We start from the raw sequence: 18,322 nt of genomic DNA, 5'->3' as shown, positions 1-18,322 counted from the left end.
TGAGATGTCTTTGATGATCTGATTCTGGGGTTAGTGGTGTTGTGCCTTCTTAAGGGCTCACTTTGCCGGAGGAAGAGACCGAACGTCTACCCGTAAAAGCTTGAATAACATATGACCCAGATGTCTACAATCGCGTCAGGAGCTTGCTAACTTTCGGTTTCATCTCGATGTAGCCTGCAGGGTGTTGGGTTTTCTCTCTGAACGTGGTGCCTTCAACACATACTTGCGCGAAGCTGCAGCGTACCCAAGTAGGTTCCACTGGCTTCCAACACGGCGCGCACTCCAGCTTAGCCCGTCATCCCTTCTAATATGCTTCATCGTAGGAGCGATACACAGGTAGAGTAAAGCTATGAAGGCAAGTCATAACATATACTTTATACAAGCACTACGAACAGAGAACCCCACCCAAGTCTATACTTGCAGACATAAATAACAAAGGAGATCAAACAAGACATATAAGTACATATGTACCGCCGTGATGCACCGCGAGCCCAAACGCCAGTCGTGGGTATATAGTGCGAGACCGTAACGCGAAACCTGATACACCTGATTCCCTTTCGAAGGGAAAGTCGGAACACGTCTCCTACTACCACAGAAAGCAAGAAGTAAACCACTCATGTTGTAGAGACCGGACGCCTACATCAACGTAGTATGTCTCCAACCACTCCCTCTTACTGTAGTGTAAGCCGCAAGAGACAAGTCTCAGTTTCCCCCTCCACCTCCGCGTCCCCTCCCACGTCCCCTCCCATTCCCACTCGCAGTCCGTGACATCGCAACACCACCGCCATGACCGCCAACAGCCAACGAGTCCCTCTCTCCATAACGACCCAGAGGAGTGTTGTTACCAGCATCCGACCACCCCGCCATACTACTCTGCGCACTCATCGGTACACCGCCTAAACTAGCACCAACCTCGAGATGCGGCGCTGTACTCCTAAGCGCACTCGTCATCTCATGGACAGGTTCCGAGAAGTTCGGTGGCTGAACTTGGCAGTCGCGCGCTTTGACGGGGTTGCATGCAGCTTGTAGCAATTTCTCGTTGATATCGTCGTCAGGTGGTGCGTCTCTAAGCATCAGCTTCAGATCTTGTTCGATATCGTGTGCGCCGAGGGGAGGTGGTGGCGGTGCTGAAGCGTTGATCTTCTGGAAGATCTTAGCATCTAGAACAAAGGGCGGGTTATAGATGAACGGAGGTATTTGGCCGCTCACTATAGCCGCCGTGGGGTTCAGAGCTGAGCGTGTGGCGCCGCGGGTCGCGTGTGGGTTCGACGAGTGTTGGCGCATCATGTCGGTTGCGCCTGGGACGTCGTCGGAGTCTTGGTCTTGGTCCATGGCGTCGCCGTTCTCGGATGCGTGCTCGCCGTTTGCGCCGTTGGTGTTGCCGTTTGTTGTGGCTTCCTGCGGTGCGGCTTCTGTGTTCTTCATCTTGGCGAAGAAGTGCGACGCGGCCATGGTGGCTTGGTTCATGGCCATGTTGAGCTCCTTCTCGCTGAAGAGGCGCTCGAGGGAGTATGCTGACGATTCGAATTGGGCATTGACGGTGCGCGCTTTGGCTTCGCGGAAGGGTGAGCCGATGCCCATCTCGGTGGGGCGACCAGATGGGCCTGGCGAATCGTTGTCCTGGTCTTCGTACAGCTTGCGCTTTCTCTTGTGTTCAGTAGCAGCAGCCAGCTCCTCCGCGTCGCCAAACTTGTGTCCTGTCCTTCTGGTCTTTCGTGGCGCTTGCGGTCCGCCAGGGCTTGCGGGATGCCCTATGCTAAACTGATTGGGATGGAGGAGCATCGCGTTGCTGTCAGACAGATCCAGTTGCTCCTTCTCTCGCTTCAGCCTGTTTGTCCGTTGTTGTATGCTTGCGACCAGTCGTTCGCGGATGGTGGCGGCGAGCAGCTTGTGTTCTTCTTCGGCGATTTGGACCTTGTAGTAGTGCGAATTTTCGATCTCGTTCTTCGTGTTCTCGTGCTTGTTCTGCGTAATTGGCGGTTAGCGTCTCGTACCAACACAGCGGGAAGCCGTGGGACTCACCCAGAGCATGGTCAGGTTGTAGTCGCGTTCTTCCATCGCATCGTTGACGGCGTCGACAAATCGCGAATAATGTTTTCCACATTGCGCAATGTAGTCAGTACCCGCGCTTGGTGCGGTAGGCACGTTGTTCCCCATGATCTGCGAGACGAGCTCGGCGGCCTCTTCATTGCTATCCTCGAGCGGCTGGTTCGCATACGGGTCGGCTTTCATAATCAGGTTGATGTCGGCTTGGAGCGCGGCGAGCTGGGCTCTGTAATGACTGTCCCGGTTGTCGGAGAAGGTAGCCATCATCTCCGCCAGCTTCTCGGCAAGCATGTTGCGCCGTTTGTCGCGCTTCGAAGGTTGTGGTTGAGGGGATGTCGCAGAGTGACCCAGCGGAAAGTTGTCCGCTGGCGACGGACTGCCATTTCGAACCATGGCGATAGGTGATGCCCTCGAGGGTCTAGGAGGCGTTGATCGTCTAAAGCAGGGTAGTCGCAGCGCTGCGCGTATGCTGGGGTCGGTTTGCTGCGTCGAGAAGAAGTTGGAGTCAGCTCGCTATATGACACTAGAAATGTGACAAATCACAACTGCGCGTTTGACGAAGCAGTGCGACAGAGGTGCGTACGGCGGGATGTGGTTTGCAAGAGCGAAGGGTCGGCAATCGAGCATCACACACCTGCCAGGGTCTAGCGTTCAGGAACCGCGCTAGGACCAATTCAGATGAACCGAAACAAAACCTACCAAAAAGACCTCCAGGGCTGTCTTCGCGCCTCAGAAGCTTGACGTCACGCAGACCGACAACATTAATTGAGATATTATGATCATCTTTCGTAGACAGTTTGAACGGTTCAACACGTAAGAGCGCCATTCGATACGACCGGAACGGACCCACTTGAATTATATCCTTCAATGATCAAATCCTAAAGGAGTGACGTCTTCTCTAATACCCTACACTCATACACGTTGTATTCTTTCCATTACCCTACTCCACTTCGTAGTTTATCTCCGCCTCGTTCATTGTACCCTCCCGCAGCCAGGATTGGTCGCCTACCGACGCCACCATTTCCATCCATCGACCTCGGTCTAAGCTCTGAAGCGCCTTGCAAAGTCGTCGCACAGCTCAAGCGTCAGGGTTGCCTCGCCGTGATAATATTCAGTGCCCTCGGGCCTGTGATCTCCGACCCAAACAATCTCCGTGAAAAGCAGACCGTCGGTGTTGTGAATGCGAAGCTTCTCGTCTTTGAAGGCTAACGCGTTTGGGTCGTTGCTCGGCGTGTTGCTCATGCTGTACCACAGATCTTCTCCATTCAAAGAGTACTGCAGGTTCAAGATCGGCTCCTTCGAAAAGGCGCCCTGCTTGATGACCTGGACGCTGACGCCAACGTTGTCGACAGCAGGTTTCTGTGCCTCGGTGGATGTGTCGCCGGGCTGAATCTCCTTCAGCGGAGTTGCATCCTTCTGAACGGTTGAGACCCAAACAGAGTAGTGGCACTTGTTGTTGATGACGATGTCGGCCGCGAAAGCGGTGTTGGCTATCAGAGCGAGAGAGCCGATGAGAGTTGGGGAATGCATCTTGGCGGAGTGAGTCTCGAGATAAGGCTGGAAGCGAATAGAAGATTTGGTGATAGTGGCTTGTTTGTGAAGAAGCTTGAATGAGTTGCTTGAGCTTGCCTCTATACATACCGTCCCTCTGACCCTTTCTTATACATAGCGAGGACGTCTTAAAAAGCCAATTGTACTTCCTTCCGGATTTGTGTACGGTATCGCAGCCAAAACTAGAAGGCGCTGCTATCTGTACGATGCTGCGACCCAAACTAAGGTGGCTGTGTCTGATCGCGGATGTGACGGCAGGCCATCTCCTATGGATATCTGGATGATCTCATAGATCATGTGAGGAGTAACGTGCCCGTTATAGCAGAATGACTTCTTGAGACTGAAAGGTAGGGTTGAGCCCCGCTTGTCCGGCGTGGCACAGCAGCTAATATGGCGAGGCAATCGTTGTATCACGACGTTGACGCAGGTACAATCGTGCAGATACCCGTACAGGCGGTGAAGAGGTTTTGACGGCGAATAGAAGAAAAGATAGATAGTAGGCAGATGACAAAACAGTTTTGAAGCCGTCGTCTCCGGTATGAACGCGTGACTGACGGGAGCTAACCGGTGAGCAAAAGAGGATTGCGCGTCAATAAATGTTGTGGTAACGAGATATCACAAAGCGTGAGACGGGTGTTCCTACGACAATCCTGTCAACTGTCATCATGCGGGTGACTGTACTCGATCAACATTTCCCTGTACAAACACACGATGCTAGCTCTTTGAGAGTGTAGGTGGGTCCTGCAGTAAAGCAGAGCTCTAGCGAGCCAATCCATAAGGTACGCCATACTGCGTGGCCTTCGTGGTCACGCGTGGCTATGGTGAAGAGCAGGTTCGTGACATGTTCGCGTTTGTGACATGTTGACTAGAGTGAAGCATGTTTGCGTGGGACAAAGTAAATTTTTCAAAATGTGATCGATCTAGTCAACTCCGTCGATACTGAGAGTGCGCAAGGTCAACGGTAACGTGACAAAGCGTAGATTGAAGCTTGGAGGTCTGTCGGTTCACCACTTGGTATGGGGAAGGAGGAGAGTTCGAGAGGGCGACTAAGCCGGGCGGTGCCGTGTGCTGCCGAACCTCGGCATAGACGTCAGAGCGCGTATCCTCCACATCCCGCCGCCCGCATCTTAGCCACGGAAGTGTTGCCGCCATGTGACAACCACGCTTCTGCTCGTTAGAGTCCATTTCTCCGCATTTTCAGTACAGTTCGAGCTTTTTGAATATCGTCATTCAGCCATGTCGTCCTCTGCCCTCCGCACATCCATGAGAATGGCTTCGCGGCCTCAACAACGGCTGGCCAGCATCCAAAGACAATTCAGCAGCTCTGCGCCGCAAAGGAAAGAGATTCGCGATGCATACATTATAAGTGCCAGCCGAACACCAACTGCAGTGGTTAGTAGAATACCGTCCCAAGTCATATCAGCTGCTAAACATGTCATAGTTCAATGGCAACTTCACCACCGTATCCGCGACCCAACTCGGCGCCACAGCCATCAAGTCCGCCCTCGAAAAGTCGAAAGTTCCCATATCCTCGATCGATGCCGTATACATGGGCAACGTCCTCTCCGGAGGCGTCGGACAAGCACCAGCGCGTCAAGCTGCCATCTTCGCCGGTCTACCCACCAACATCGAAGCCACAACTATCAACAAAGTATGCGCATCCGGTCTGAAAGCAGTCAACATCGCCGCCTCGACCATCGAGCTCGGACAAGCGGAAGCGCAGGTCGCGGGAGGCATGGAGAACATGACAAGAGTACCATACTATCTGAACCGGGCAAGCCAACAACCAGCATTCGGCCACCAGAAGCTGCAAGACGGCCTGATCGCTGACGGACTATGGGATGTCTACAACCAGATCCACATGGGCAACTGCGCGGAGAACACAGCCAAGAAGTACGAAGTCTCAAGGCAGGACCAGGATGACTACGCGATCGAGACCTACAAGCGCGCACAGCAGGCATACAAGGATGGACTCTTCAAGGACGAGATTGTGCCAGTCACCGTCAAGTCGAAGAAGGGCGAGACCATCATCTCCGAGGACGAGCAGTACAACAAGCTGAAGCTGGACAAGGTCTCCACACTGAAGCCAGCCTTCGAGAAGGGACCAGACGGCTCAGTCACAGCAGCGAACAGCTCACCTCTTAGTGACGGTGCATCAGCACTGATACTAGGAAGCAAGGAAATCGCCCAGAAATACGGCAAGGACAGCCGCGTACTAGCAAAGGTCGTCACCTACGCCGATGCCGCCGTCGGTACGTACTACCCTCCTCCTCTTACAACCCATCCTTACTAACACCACCTAGACCCCATCGACTTCCCCGTCGCCCCCGCCTCTTGCGTCGAGAAACTCCTCAAGCAATCCGGCCTCTCAAAGAACGACATCGCCATCTGGGAGTTCAACGAGGCCTTCGCCGCCGTCATCAAGGCCAACGCCAAGATCCTCGGTCTCGGCACCGACAACGTAAACCCAAGGGGTGGTGCTATTGCGCTGGGACACGCGCTGGGTAGCTCTGGAAGCAGGATATTGGTTACGCTGCTACACCAGCTGCAGGTTGGACAATATGGCGCTGCTGTTATCTGCAATGGAGGCGGCGCGGCGTCAGGTATTATTGTGCAAAGAGTCAGCGCGGATCAGCTATAGAGATTTACGAAAGTATGATGTGTAACTCAAATAACAAAAAGAAGCTCTGGAACGATGCAAAAAGACAATTCGTCCATACTGCGTTGTTGCCACAAAAATCCCTCGCATATCTTCTAACCCGAAGCCCTTACCACGCACCCATCCCCAACAGCAACACACTGCTTCCACCTCAAGTTGACGTAGCACAACCCAGCAAAAAAAGAAACTCGACGTTGGCCAGACTCGAACTGACGCTCCCTAAGGAATTAGATTTCAAGTCTAACGCGATAACCACTCTAGGAACCCAGAATTAGTAAGCAGTATGTGAGGGGGATAGAAGAGGAGCTTACCCGCCACAACGCCAGGATGATGTTTGGTGATTGATGATGTCATCGTGAATTTTATGAAATATGTAGAGGGTCAATCCAAAAAGTCAAAGGAAGAAGGGATAGGAGTGTTGAGATCTATTCTAGATGGCAGAGATGGATGGTAGAGGTGGAGTACGCGGTGAGTTGGCGGCTACGTACAGGTGGTGTGATGGGTGGGTAAGTGGTTGTGGAACGTGGGACGATGACGAGATCATGTAGGAAGACGAAAGCGGTAATGAGAATATCGGAATGGGATTTTGGGGGTATAGCAAGGGACATGCGATGTAATTATGATCATTAGATCTATATTCCTGCGTCAACCCTGACTGCAAAAGCTAAGACATATTTTACCCCCGGGTGTACGCCTACATTCCAAAGCCCGAAGAAAACAAAACGTTCTTGCACCAGGTGGAAAGAACATGATGACAAAATGATAACCCAAAAGCCATCAACCTCATACCTGGTTAAGACCCAAATCCATATCCGTATCCAAATCCATAGCAAAGTCCATATCATCCCAGGGCATCGCATCAGTACCCTCAACAGCTGCCATACCAACACCAGTAGTCGTGATAGGAACAGTAGAGTCAAAGTCCGCGCTGCTCGTTGGGTTCTGGAAATCCTCTGGCAGTTGATCCCACGAAGGGAACTGGAAGTCGTTGACAGTAGGCCCACCCGCAGTCAAACCGGCAACCATGGGCTGTTCGCTAGCGCTGGATGTGAACGGCGCCAGATGCGCAGTCGAATCATCGAGCCAGTACCTCCTCTTCGGTAACCCAGCAGTCTTAATCGAGAAGCCGATCTCGCCTTGCTCGCCGCGACAAGTACCGGCTCCTGTGCACGCGAGTTCTGAGATGGGCTCACAGAAACCTAGTAAGTTGTCTGCGCTCGAAGTAGTCGTGATGGGAGCGTACGACGCTGGTGAGGTAGGCGATCCGGTTAGTCCTGGTACGCTGTAGGGTGTTTGGCGACCCGAGGAGAGTTGTCGCGCATGTCCTTGAACGGCGCCTACCGAGCCGGATAGCGCGAATTCGTAAGATAGGGCACGCAAAGGATCGTTCTGCGACATCGAGGTGCAGGCGAAGTTGCTCACGTCGAAGCTTGGATCTAATGCGGAGCCGTAGTTGATGCCGAGGTCTTCGAATATCTCGTGTTCTCCGTTGATATCTGTTCTGATGTCAGCCACAGGTTTTGAGACATACAGGAATAGATTTTACATACTCTTTATTGGGGTTTGGCAGTTGATGCCGTGTGCTTTCTTGAACAAGTTCAGCCATTCGGGGTTATCCGCAGATGTTTGGTTCCATGGATCATCGTCGTCGTAGAGGATACGACGCGACTCTGCTTGCAACACCTCGTCGGTCAAGTTTGCGGAGCCATGCTTTGCGATGTGCTCTCGTGCGAAACGGCCCAGCTGCAGTGTGAGAATCTCCCAGCAGGTTGCGTTTGGGTTGTCAGCGAGGGACTTGGAAGGAGAATAGTCTTTTGGTGTCGTCAGGACGATGGGTCCGATAGTAGAGGGATCGCTGCCAGGTTGGTATGCCGCAGACACGTTGTTCGTGTAGTCGATATCATCAACGTTGGGTAAAAGGTATTCAAGGTCCTTGCTGTCGACGGATAGATTAAGCTGCTGTTGACAAGTCAGCCTGTTGTGCGCAGTCCACATGATCGCCACGATGGTACGTACCTTGAGGCTCGCAGTGTTGGATGCTGAGAACGGGAATGGCGATTTGCTTTCGTTGGCGATGAGATAAGGCGGCATCGCGTTCGTGACGTGGATAGCGACATGAGGGTCTAAGCCCCTGCATCCCTTCCAGTTCTTCATGTGTGCGCCGTTGCGGAACTCTTTCGCCAAATGGTCGAGGCGGTCTTGCCACTTGTCAAAGTTCATCCCGCAAAAGCCGCAACGAGATTTGATGTATTGGGCTTCTGACTTCCATGTGTCCATACTGGAGGTCATCTTGCAACCGTGCATGAGTCGTAAGTGTTGACGAAGATGGTCTTTCCGGTAGAAGGTTCGGGACTCTGGGCCCTTCTCGTAACAGGCGGAGTGGTTGTGCGTGGCCAAATGCTCTTTACTGGGGTCTAGCTCATCGCAGTATACGCATCGGGGCTTTCCGGTAGCTTTGTCGGCGACAATCTCACCCAGAGGGGCACATAGCCATTTCTCCAGTGACAAGTGAAGACTCTTCTCGTGCCGCGACCTATGATCTGTCAGCTTGGTGTCTCTTCTTATACTTGACATCCGCATAATATCCCAGGTGTAGTAACCGAGCAAGAAGAAGACCACACAACGAGAACGTGGAATAGCGGAAGGACGACGATGCGACCAATCAGGCCATGACTTGATGTTGAAGAAATTTGTCGGCTTCAGAGTGGCCGTTGCATTGCGAGAAATTAGGAACAAACTCACCAATCGTATTTGGACTTGAATGTATCAGTGCAGAACGTGCACTGAAAGATACGTTGCCCCTCGTCAGGACCAGCTTTTGGTGCTCGGGTGGGAATGCGACGACGCCTTCGCCTCTCCTTGGACTTCAAGCTGTTTAACGAGCCGAGGGAGTGGCGCGAACCATGCGAGTAGGCTGAGTTGTGAGATCCAAAGGAGCCAGACGACACGTTGGTAGGGCGGGTCTCCAGGGAGGAGATAGAGGGTGCTCTGAATACAGAGAAGCTTCCGGTGCTATCGTTGGATATATCCTTGCGATAGCTGCTACTTGAGCTCTCTGTTTGCGGCAGGTCGAAAGTCTCAACAGCGTGCGCAATAGCGTTCATCGGCGCAGGTTCGTTCTCAGGAGGAGAGTGCTTCCATCGTTCGAACGGATCTGTCGAGAGTTAACCGAAACATTCCTGCTGCTGAAGCACCGGCATTTGAGCCATCGTGCTAGTGTCTGGGTCGCTGCTCTTATCCTCTGGACGCCTGTCACCCACACGGAAAGTGATGAACTTTCCTGTGGAGGACGAGGCCAGAGTTTTGTGCGATCTTGTGAAACCAGACTCGGAATACGTACTCATGCTTTCCCAGGTCTTGCCTGCTGGGATGTTGATAGCTCCTGTTGATGGTCGGAGACTTGGCGAAGCGCTTCGCTTGGGTCGAGCCTTCTGCCTTCGCCTTGTGTTCGCCATCCAGTTCGAGATTTGACCGACCGATAGGCCAGTCTCTTGCTTCAGCGTCTCCTTCTCCTCGTCGGTCGGGTATGGATGATCGATATGCATGAGCATCCAGTCTTTGAGCACTTTCACAGCCGCTCGTGGAAAGCGAGCAGCTGCAGCACCCTTCTTGGGACCTTCGTCATCCTCTTTTCCATCTTCGATCGGACCGAGGTGACCTAGCGATCGCATCTGCTTCTTACCAGTGAGACCACCGACATGTCGAATGTCGTTCTCTGCCACGACGTCTAAGGTGTCCAGCGCAGTCCTCTGGCGCATACCTGGCATCCGCTCAGGGTTGCTGAAGCTGCATGGTCGAAACAAAGCGTTGCATGGCGAACATCCGGATCGCTTGGAGCCATCGGCGTTGAAGATAAAGCATTCGAGAGATTTCGATCGACAGTACTCGCAAGGCTGAACAGCCTTTTGATAAGTCGGAAGCCAGCTGCTAAAGTTCGTATTGAACTCTGCACTTGCGGGTTGGATACTGTCGGAGTTCTCCAGCTCTCCAGATTTATCATCCAGTAAAGAGCTAGTTGGAGTCAGAACCATATACGCAGAGTTTGGCAATTATGAACCACTATCCTTGCTATTCTGCAAGTATACAAGTTTCATGTCGGGGTAAATGACTGGATAGGATACTCAGGGCACTCACTTCTGGGGTGGTGCTGTCTCAGACACGCCGAAAGAAGCTTCCTGTGACACGTTGGGCATGCCTGTTTCTCCGAAATCGACAAAGTCTGCCATATCAAAGGCGGCACTAGGCGTCGCCATGATGGTGGCGCGTGGTCCGGCTTGCAAGATCAATCAATCGTATTGGTTGGTGCCAATGGCTCGTGAGGGGAAAGAAGACAAATGCGCGCCCTCCGTACAGATTTGACAATAAGGCGCAAGATGTCGTTGCGGAAGTATGGTTGCTAAGTATGACTGCTGGCTTGGACTCATCTTTAGGACCATGCCAAAGAAAGCACTGCACACTTTCTACAGACGCTAAACCGTATTCTGAAGGATGTCGAGTTGAAGGGCGCAGTCCGTGCGCTTGCAAGATACAGATTAGCCAGTCTTGAGCGGCCTAGTCATCCGATAGAGAACGCGTTCGTACCGCTGAGTCATTAGCATGACATTGCGGTGTTGGACACTCGATGCAGAGGATGGAGGTGAACAATTGATCAGGACATATGTACAACTTGGTGGAAGTCGACGTCGTTTTAAAGTCTCCTACACAGTTTTGCGAGGATGTGCGACAGTCCAGCAATACAAAGACGCGAATATTACCGGGCTATTGAACCCCAGCAAAGCTGAAGCTGACATACCCCACATCGGTTCTGCGCGATGCACGAACATGGCGGAAGTCATCCTCTAGCTCTTGTGGCAGGTTTGCAATTGGTCGTCGAGGATCTAGAAGTTAGCAGACCGTTTGGGCGCACTGCATGTTGGAATGGGGTGCCGCTCCAGGCTCGGAAGACTTTGCGGAGGATGCGAAATCGGCAACCGCAGCCGTCACGTATCGAAATATGCACGCCATGCAGCAAGCGGTCAACTGGCACCGTTCATCGGAGGTTTGCGAAGGTCGGCGAAAATTTGAACGTCGGGACCGAAGGATTGGCGGCTGTTCGGGAGGACTTGACCCGTCCAGTACGCGGAGACTGTCGTCTTAAATAGGACCCAGGCGGTAGAACATGATGATAGTTGTGAACTGACGTCCACAGATGCGCATGGAGTTTCTCGTCGTTCCCATGGATGAAAGAAGCTAGCTTTGGCAAGAGTGACGCGTGACGTCACGAAGCCTGCCGTGTTAGGGAGGCACCTACAGAACATAACAACAGAACATCTGCCAGGCTTAGTGGTCAATAAACCTATCGAAATCGCTCTTTTTTTCTTCGAAGCTGTACATGACTTCTGAAGAATGCATCTCACTCACTCAAAGTACGGGTATTCCACGCACAGGTTTCTCCATGCCCTGGGTCACTCAGCCTACCTCGCGTGCCAGGTAGTCCAACCGATACGGAGCATCGACCGCCCATAGATCAGACATACATCGGAACGAGCTGAGAGTAGAAGTGACGGTGAGTCGATATCGCTTAATGCTTAACAACTCAAGCAAATCGCGAATAGCGCTACGTGACGCCCTAAAGCACCCAACCATCCGTCTCACGTTGCTTTTCAGGTACCACAACGATGCATATCACTCACATATCACGTCTCTGATAGCTTTGGATACGGAGCACACTTGCACTGGTCCTGATCGGAGAGCATCGAGGGGTCGGACAAGGCTGGAAGCGAAGGCGGGGTAACCTGATGCGAAGATCGAGTACTGACATGTGCCACGCAGACTTACAGCTCCGTGCTCACGATCAAGGCTGTCCTCCATCACCATAAGACGGTGAAGCATATTAGTCGACATGTGCCTAGCTTCCGATGGACTCCTCGGACTCTGGACTGTTATATGTAGACAGCCTTGGCATAGCGCGAGGTTGGGTGTCGAGCGGACCTTAGCGATTCTGCCAACTCATAACGCATCCGCAGTCTGTCCAATACATCAATCCGTCCATAAGCTGCCCGAAGCTAGCCAGTCCCCGTCACTGGCATCCACATTGCTCGTCATGTAACATGTCACTTGTCACCGCCTGTGCCTGATTACCCAAGCGCGAGCATCCGCCTAGGGCTTGTTTTAAACCGACGATACTCCATACCGCAGCCTCACTCTGCCTCTGCAGCGAGCTCCGAGGCAGCTTCTTAACGTGTACGGCCCACTCTGGACCGACGATGATTAGCAGTGGCTCACCAATTTGCTACCCACGAAATGGATGCAGCTCCCAACTGTGCCATCTGCAATGCGCCGCCGTATCCTGAATGCTCCTGCGAGTCGGAGCGGCTACAAATAGCCGTCAAGCAGGCTGAGGCGCGTGCTATGGAAGATCGCATGGCTGAGATACGGTATGATCCAGATACGCTCCTTGCAGTACCTGCTGACCATGTATAGAGACTGGGTAATCAACAATGCGCGCCAGCATATCCTCAACGCATTCGAAAGATTGACCTCGACACGCAAGCAAGCGCACTCATCATACCTAGCCTCCCTCCCGAACTACGAGGTCTACATGCGATACTCTGGCCACCCGCCGATACACCCCATGTACGTTGCGACGTTGCAGACACAAATCGCAGAGGCGCACGCGGAACTCAAGCGCGGTATCGACGCCGACTGGCGCGCATCGGTGCTGCGATATCCAGAAGTGCTGGACTACTTCTACAGCCTTGTCGAGCTCAGACTGCCGGACGATCGCTCTCGAGAAGTCGTTGAACCACCCTTCGCCGCGGCAGGCTACGCGGATGTAGGGTATGGAGTCAAACAGAAGAAGAAGAAGCGAAGGGAGAGGGAGGGATCAGTGCCGCAGCAACACATGGCTCTCAGAGTGATGCGTGGAGTGCCACCTCCTGCTGTGCCGACTCCGCCAATCCACCACAACGGGTCGTATCCTCGGCCGCCCGATCCCTACGGATACTGAATCGCTGGACGCCTACTTTCTTTCCGTTTGTTTTCCTATGCTCACTTCGTAACGTCCTGTCACGTTCATCGGAACGGATGGTGGTGGGTAGTACTGCTGTTGCAGGCATGAGAGGCCTTCGAGGCAATGAAGAAGTAAAGAGTGCCACAGCCCTACTGTAGCATGTACTGGCGCTATTAAATTTGGTCTCGTTTCTGATATTGCGACCGCTCTATATTCACAAGCGAAATCAAGCATAGCGAGGAGTGTCCGTTCACAGGAGTTTCATGCGCAGCGTATACTATCAGATCTTCAACATGTACCTGAATCTGAATCAACTCCTGTAGTTTGCTCGAATACAATCAAAGTTCGATGATTTTTCAGTATAATGTTGGGCGATCGCGGATAGCGCATGCCTGAGGCACCTTCCGCTACGTAAGTCCGTGCACCCATGGAAAGTCGCGACTTGAGCTTGTAGAAATCCTTAGACACATCACCACCAACCTAACCACACAAATTCCGCACGGTGCCACGCGACTTACTGAATAACTTAACAGTCGCCTAATTCTGAACAACCGACCGACACATACACGCGATCGCAAACGGCGTATTTGACCGAGTCGCCCATCATGAGCGGAAAAGCAGGCGCATACGGAACGTCTGGCGGCGGCGACACAGACTTCAGGAAAACATGGGATCGCGACGAGATGGCGCAGAGGGCGAAGGACAGGGAGGCAAAAGATCGCGAAGAGGGCAAAGAGCGATATGAGGCAAAGCTGGCGGGCAAGACATACAGGCGGAGGGCGTCCACGCCTGATGATCTGAAGCAGACTGAGGCCAGATCAGAGCGCATAGATTGGAGCAAGATGATCGGAAAGCAAACCCTCACATCAGCAGCTGCCGCTGTTGGGAAGAGGGGACGTGGTGCGGGCGCATACTGTCAAGCCTGCGACCTTACATTCAAGTACGTTTCTATTGTCGCACACCTGAAACCTATGAACTATGCTAACAGCCATCAGGGACAACATCCAGTACGTCGAGCATCTGAACAGCAAGCAACATTTGGTTGCGACGGGCCAGTCGGGCGAAGTCCACCGCGCGACAGTCCACGAAGTACGGGAACGCCTACGATACCTCAAGCGCAAACGGGACGAGGACAAGTTTATGGAGGTGACAGATCTGGACGCGAGGTTGGCCATGACCAAGGAGCAACTGGAGAAGGACGCCGAGGAGAAGAGGCGGCTGCGCAATGAGAAGCGCAGGGCGAAGAAGAAGACGGACGCGACTGCTATGGAGTGGAAGGTCGAGGGCGATGGCATCATCCGCTGAACACCATGGGCTCTCGATCCTCATACTACACTTTGGCACGGAGACCGATAAATGCGCATACTGGGGTCTACTATAGCCCACGTCCGGCTGGTCTCTTGGAACGCTCAGGCTGCGTGGTCTTCGGAGCTTGTAAGAAAGTGCCCTGCCCAGCCCTGGCGAACCGCATGCACCACTAGGCGCAGTTTTCTTCCGCCGATCCTGCGGACCTTTCATGTCAAGATTCGGTCATCATGCAACATTGTCTTCCGCCGAGCTTTCGCTCATCAGGCATCCAACCTTTCATGGCACGGAGGTCCGGGCCAAAAGGCTCGGGGATTAGGCGCACGACACCGCGGACGGCATACCCCACACATCAGCATCGCCCCTCCCAGCACTCCAGGCGTAATACATCAGCATGCTGATTTCTAAGCCCAACACCGAGTTGCGATATTAACCATAGCAACATAAATAAACACCGTTTCTCTTAGAAGCGCTTCTTAGTTCTGCATCAGTCAAGCTTCACACTTGGCATCTCTTGTCGTATCTTCCGCGTTTTCTCCCCGCATTCTCAGCCGCATTGTCACCTAGCGCTGACATCATCTTCGACGTTCTACATCAATCGCTATGGCTCAAGTCAATGGAAATGCGCCCAAGATTACGCTTTACACTAATCATCGCTGTCCTTGGGCGCATCGAGCTCATGTGGTGCTGAAGGAGTTGGGGCTTCCGTATGAGGAGGTTATCATTGATTTGGGTAAGCCGAGGGAGCCGTGGTATCTTGAGATCAACCCTGTAAGTTTGTGCCTACTTCCATATAGTTGAGTAGTATTAACACCCCCAAGCGCGGCCTCGTCCCTGCCATCAACTTCAATGGCGAAATCATCACAGAGTCCGGCGTTGTCGCAACGTTCCTAGCAGATGCGTACCCCTCACATGTTCTCCCCGCATCTGGCACCCCAGAAGCAGCTCTCACCCGGGCGAGAATCAGCTTCTTCGTCGATACCTGGTTTAGCAAGGCGGGAAGCTATTTCTACAAGATCCTGATGTGCGACTCCAAGGAGGAGCAAGCGAAGATGAGCCAGGAATTCGTGGATGTTGTAACCAAGGAGATCGAGCCGCTACTAAAGGACGCGAAGCCATTCTTTGGAGGTAGCCAGAAGGTTACGTTGGCTGAGGTAAGTACATTGTCAGACGATTACGAGTGACGCTAACAAACTGCAGGCTCTGACGGCACCTTTTATTATCCGCACATACGCCATGGCCAAGCATGAACTGCTTCCGAAATCCATCATCTCTGGCCTCGATGCACTGCCCAACTTCTCCAAGTGGGCCGCTGAGGTCAACAAGCAGGAGAGTGTGACATACATCTGGGACGAAGAGGCGGTCATCGATGGGACAAGGAAGAGGATTGAGAGCCAGAAGGCAGCTTCCAAGTGAGCTTACACGATAGTAATCCATAAGACACAGGATGACCATAGCAAGATTGTAACTACGCACAAAAGATGCAGCTATCTACCTATCTACACTTTTGAGTATGATGTTTGCTAGACCGCCTGATATTGCTCATGCAGGGATGCTTGCCTGATGCTATGTATTTTCTTTCTGGTGAAAAACAAATAGGGGAAAACAACGCCGAAGAGCGACACCGAAGCGCCAATAGCGCGCCTGAAAAGTCAAAAAGCCTAGCTGAATGCAAATCGCTTAACGAGTGCGCCTTGATATCTTTGAAATGAAGAAGCCAGGCTGGATGCAGGTTGCTTAACGAGTGTGCCGACGATGCGCGCTGGAAAAGCTACGAGACGTCATGGGCTGACGGAAAAGGAAAGCACCACCGGTGGTATTTTAGTCATCGATATCGCGAGGAAGGTGGGGAACACCGCTCCTAGAACCTCGAACCACAACGCGTCCGCTTCGTCGGTGGCATCGTCTTGTCTCCAGTGCAGAGCGACAACAACATCTCCGCCGCTCTTACATCATCGCGATTATGGTCGTCGTCGCCACCGGACCCCTCTGAGCCGTGCGCGCTGTCCACCGTGGTGGCTGTATCGGGACGAGTGACGCGGTCGTCATAAGAGACTTTCGAATGTGTCCGTTTCGCTCGAAAGCCTTCAACGTGGTACTCGTATGGAGCCGACGTTGGCGTGAGTAACCCCGGAGGCGCCTGGAAGCTGATAGGCGAGCCCAAGAGGGAAGAGCCGATTGTGCGTGGCGACCATGGAGATTGGGAGCGGTTGATGGGTGTGAACTGAGTGCGAGGAGACACTTCAGGCGAGCAGAGATACTTGCCATGGCGACTAGTGTCCGTCCCATACCCGCTCTCGATATCGGTCGGTCGCGCGCGCCGTTGCATGACCAGCTTCTCCTTGCGCAAGGGCGGCTCGCAGTGCATCTTCGGTGTCTCGATCAGCGACGAAGCGTCGGGCTTGGGAACAGCATACGCAGGACCAAGCTTTGCGAAACGAACCGTCTCTTGCGCGCAGAACTGCACAATGGTCGGGTCAATGAGAAATTTCGCAAAGCATGAGTCCTTCGGATGCAGACACTCGGAAGGAAAGTCGTTGCCGAATACCGGGGTGAGTGCCCATCGAATGTCGTAGCAGAATGTCGCTGCTATAGCTTTGGCTGCATGGTATGGCATCCAATAGCCTGCAAGAAGTCAGTACCCATCTCCGTATGACTGCTATTACAACTGACCTTGGCAGACTAGAGCCCCACCGGTGATACTGTAGCTGATGTCCTTCAGTCCAGGGTTCTCTCTCAACGCTTTGGCTGGTATCGTCTGCACCAGTCAGTCTCCTCTTCATCTAGTGGGCTAGTCAGCAACCTACCTTTGAATACTTCAACGATTTGAAGAAAGGCGTCATGCGAACGAGACCGACATTGTAGTCCCAGACAACAGTGTACTCTTTCTCGTCGTCTGGTCTCTTGTACGTGTACTGGAACACTAATCCCAAGTCAGCATCAAGCTAGCAGGAGGATGAAGAGAACCTACTTTCAAAAGCTTCTCGTCCAGTCTTTTCATGGAAGGCCTTCTTGTCGCTGTTGTACGGGATGTGCCTTACACCTTTCCTGGATATCTCTCCCAAAGGATAGATTTGAAACCGGCGATGCTGGTGCAATAATTCATGGTCTTCACCGGCCTCGTGCGGTGGGAAGTTGACGTTACCGACGGTTCTGTTGCCTTCTGAAAAGATTGGAGCGTCCTTCGGAATCTTTTGTCGTCTTGGCTCTGAGACTGCAGCCACTGGATATGGAGCTGGCGTCGGCGAGTTCGAACTGCGGTGGTCGTCGCGGCCACCGCAGATAGGGTTCAGCATTTGCGATATCTTCATCATAACGATAGCTTGCGAACCTTGCGGTTTATGAGACGAAGACTGTTGGTGCAGGTACTTTTCGAAAGGTACCGGTACTTGGCAGGGACGGTGGACTTGAAGACGCAAAGACCAGGTGGGAAAGCGAGACTAAGCTGCCGTGGAACAAAAAGATCGACTTGGAGTGGAGAGGGTTTGGGTGGCAGCGACGGGAAGAAGAGGCTGACGTCTTTTTCGTTTGCGAAATGCTCACGAGGACGAAATGAGCACCGTATACCTCCGGCCAGTACGGACGTGGATCGGAGGCTACCAGACGCTTGCGACAAATCTTCTTGCAATTAGCAGACGGCACCAGATACAACTGACTGTCATTGCGACGTACGTACTGAGTTCGACTGAAGAGGACCTGGGCGACGACGCGCTTGATGGGGTAGATGATGGCGAGGAGACGTGCGCTACACGTTGGTGATGACCCAATAC

General features: G+C 52.9%; 8 protein-coding genes and 1 non-coding gene across 9 annotated transcripts; 4 read left to right on the top strand and 5 right to left on the bottom strand.

Annotated features, from left to right (window-relative positions):
* Positions 1–702: 702 nt before the first annotated feature.
* On the bottom strand, positions 703–2,439 carry J4E88_006992 (uncharacterized protein; the record flags this gene model as incomplete). Its single annotated transcript, XM_049400613.1, has 2 exons — positions 703–1,965; positions 2,023–2,439. 2 exons carry the CDS (start codon positions 2,437–2,439, stop codon positions 703–705), a joined length of 1,680 nt encoding a protein of 559 aa, XP_049253561.1.
* Positions 2,440–3,087: 648 nt separating this feature from the next.
* On the bottom strand, positions 3,088–3,576 carry J4E88_006991 (uncharacterized protein; the record flags this gene model as incomplete). The annotated part of the gene is made up of 1 exon (XM_049400612.1): positions 3,088–3,576. The coding sequence occupies one exon, from the start codon at positions 3,574–3,576 to the stop codon at positions 3,088–3,090; it is 489 nt and encodes a 162-aa protein (XP_049253560.1).
* A 1,257-nt stretch (positions 3,577–4,833) lies between these two features.
* J4E88_006990 (uncharacterized protein) lies at positions 4,834–6,238 on the top strand (the record flags this gene model as incomplete). Its single annotated transcript, XM_049400611.1, has 3 exons — positions 4,834–4,989; positions 5,039–5,849; positions 5,901–6,238. 3 exons carry the CDS (start codon positions 4,834–4,836, stop codon positions 6,236–6,238), a joined length of 1,305 nt encoding a protein of 434 aa, XP_049253559.1.
* A 210-nt stretch (positions 6,239–6,448) lies between these two features.
* J4E88_006989 lies at positions 6,449–6,521 on the bottom strand. Its single transcript has one exon. It is a non-coding gene; the product is annotated as a tRNA-Ser (tRNA).
* A 518-nt stretch (positions 6,522–7,039) lies between these two features.
* J4E88_006988 (uncharacterized protein) lies at positions 7,040–10,509 on the bottom strand (the record flags this gene model as incomplete). The annotated part of the gene is made up of 6 exons (XM_049400610.1): positions 7,040–7,752; positions 7,807–8,215; positions 8,273–8,789; positions 8,999–9,410; positions 9,597–10,267; positions 10,391–10,509. The coding sequence occupies 6 exons, from the start codon at positions 10,507–10,509 to the stop codon at positions 7,040–7,042; spliced, it is 2,841 nt and encodes a 946-aa protein (XP_049253558.1).
* Positions 10,510–12,538: 2,029 nt separating this feature from the next.
* J4E88_006987 (uncharacterized protein) lies at positions 12,539–13,244 on the top strand (the record flags this gene model as incomplete). The annotated part of the gene is made up of 2 exons (XM_049400609.1): positions 12,539–12,672; positions 12,719–13,244. The coding sequence occupies 2 exons, from the start codon at positions 12,539–12,541 to the stop codon at positions 13,242–13,244; spliced, it is 660 nt and encodes a 219-aa protein (XP_049253557.1).
* Positions 13,245–13,852: 608 nt separating this feature from the next.
* On the top strand, positions 13,853–14,552 carry J4E88_006986 (uncharacterized protein; the record flags this gene model as incomplete). Its single annotated transcript, XM_049400608.1, has 2 exons — positions 13,853–14,187; positions 14,243–14,552. The coding sequence occupies 2 exons, from the start codon at positions 13,853–13,855 to the stop codon at positions 14,550–14,552; spliced, it is 645 nt and encodes a 214-aa protein (XP_049253556.1).
* Positions 14,553–15,155: 603 nt separating this feature from the next.
* J4E88_006985 (uncharacterized protein) lies at positions 15,156–15,968 on the top strand (the record flags this gene model as incomplete). Its single annotated transcript, XM_049400607.1, has 3 exons — positions 15,156–15,323; positions 15,374–15,706; positions 15,753–15,968. The coding sequence occupies 3 exons, from the start codon at positions 15,156–15,158 to the stop codon at positions 15,966–15,968; spliced, it is 717 nt and encodes a 238-aa protein (XP_049253555.1).
* A 445-nt stretch (positions 15,969–16,413) lies between these two features.
* J4E88_006984 (uncharacterized protein) lies at positions 16,414–17,866 on the bottom strand (the record flags this gene model as incomplete). The annotated part of the gene is made up of 4 exons (XM_049400606.1): positions 16,414–17,177; positions 17,226–17,310; positions 17,360–17,475; positions 17,524–17,866. 4 exons carry the CDS (start codon positions 17,864–17,866, stop codon positions 16,414–16,416), a joined length of 1,308 nt encoding a protein of 435 aa, XP_049253554.1.
* Positions 17,867–18,322: the final 456 nt, after the last annotated feature.

The sequence above is a fragment of the Alternaria novae-zelandiae genome, assembly GCF_023758075.1.
Source record: "Alternaria novae-zelandiae strain BMP 2774 chromosome Unknown scaffold_14, whole genome shotgun sequence".
In the NCBI taxonomy this organism is placed as follows: Eukaryota; Fungi; Ascomycota; class Dothideomycetes; order Pleosporales; family Pleosporaceae; genus Alternaria; species Alternaria novae-zelandiae.
Note: the sequence above shows the minus strand (reverse complement) of the source record. Positions and strands in the feature narration are given on the sequence as shown.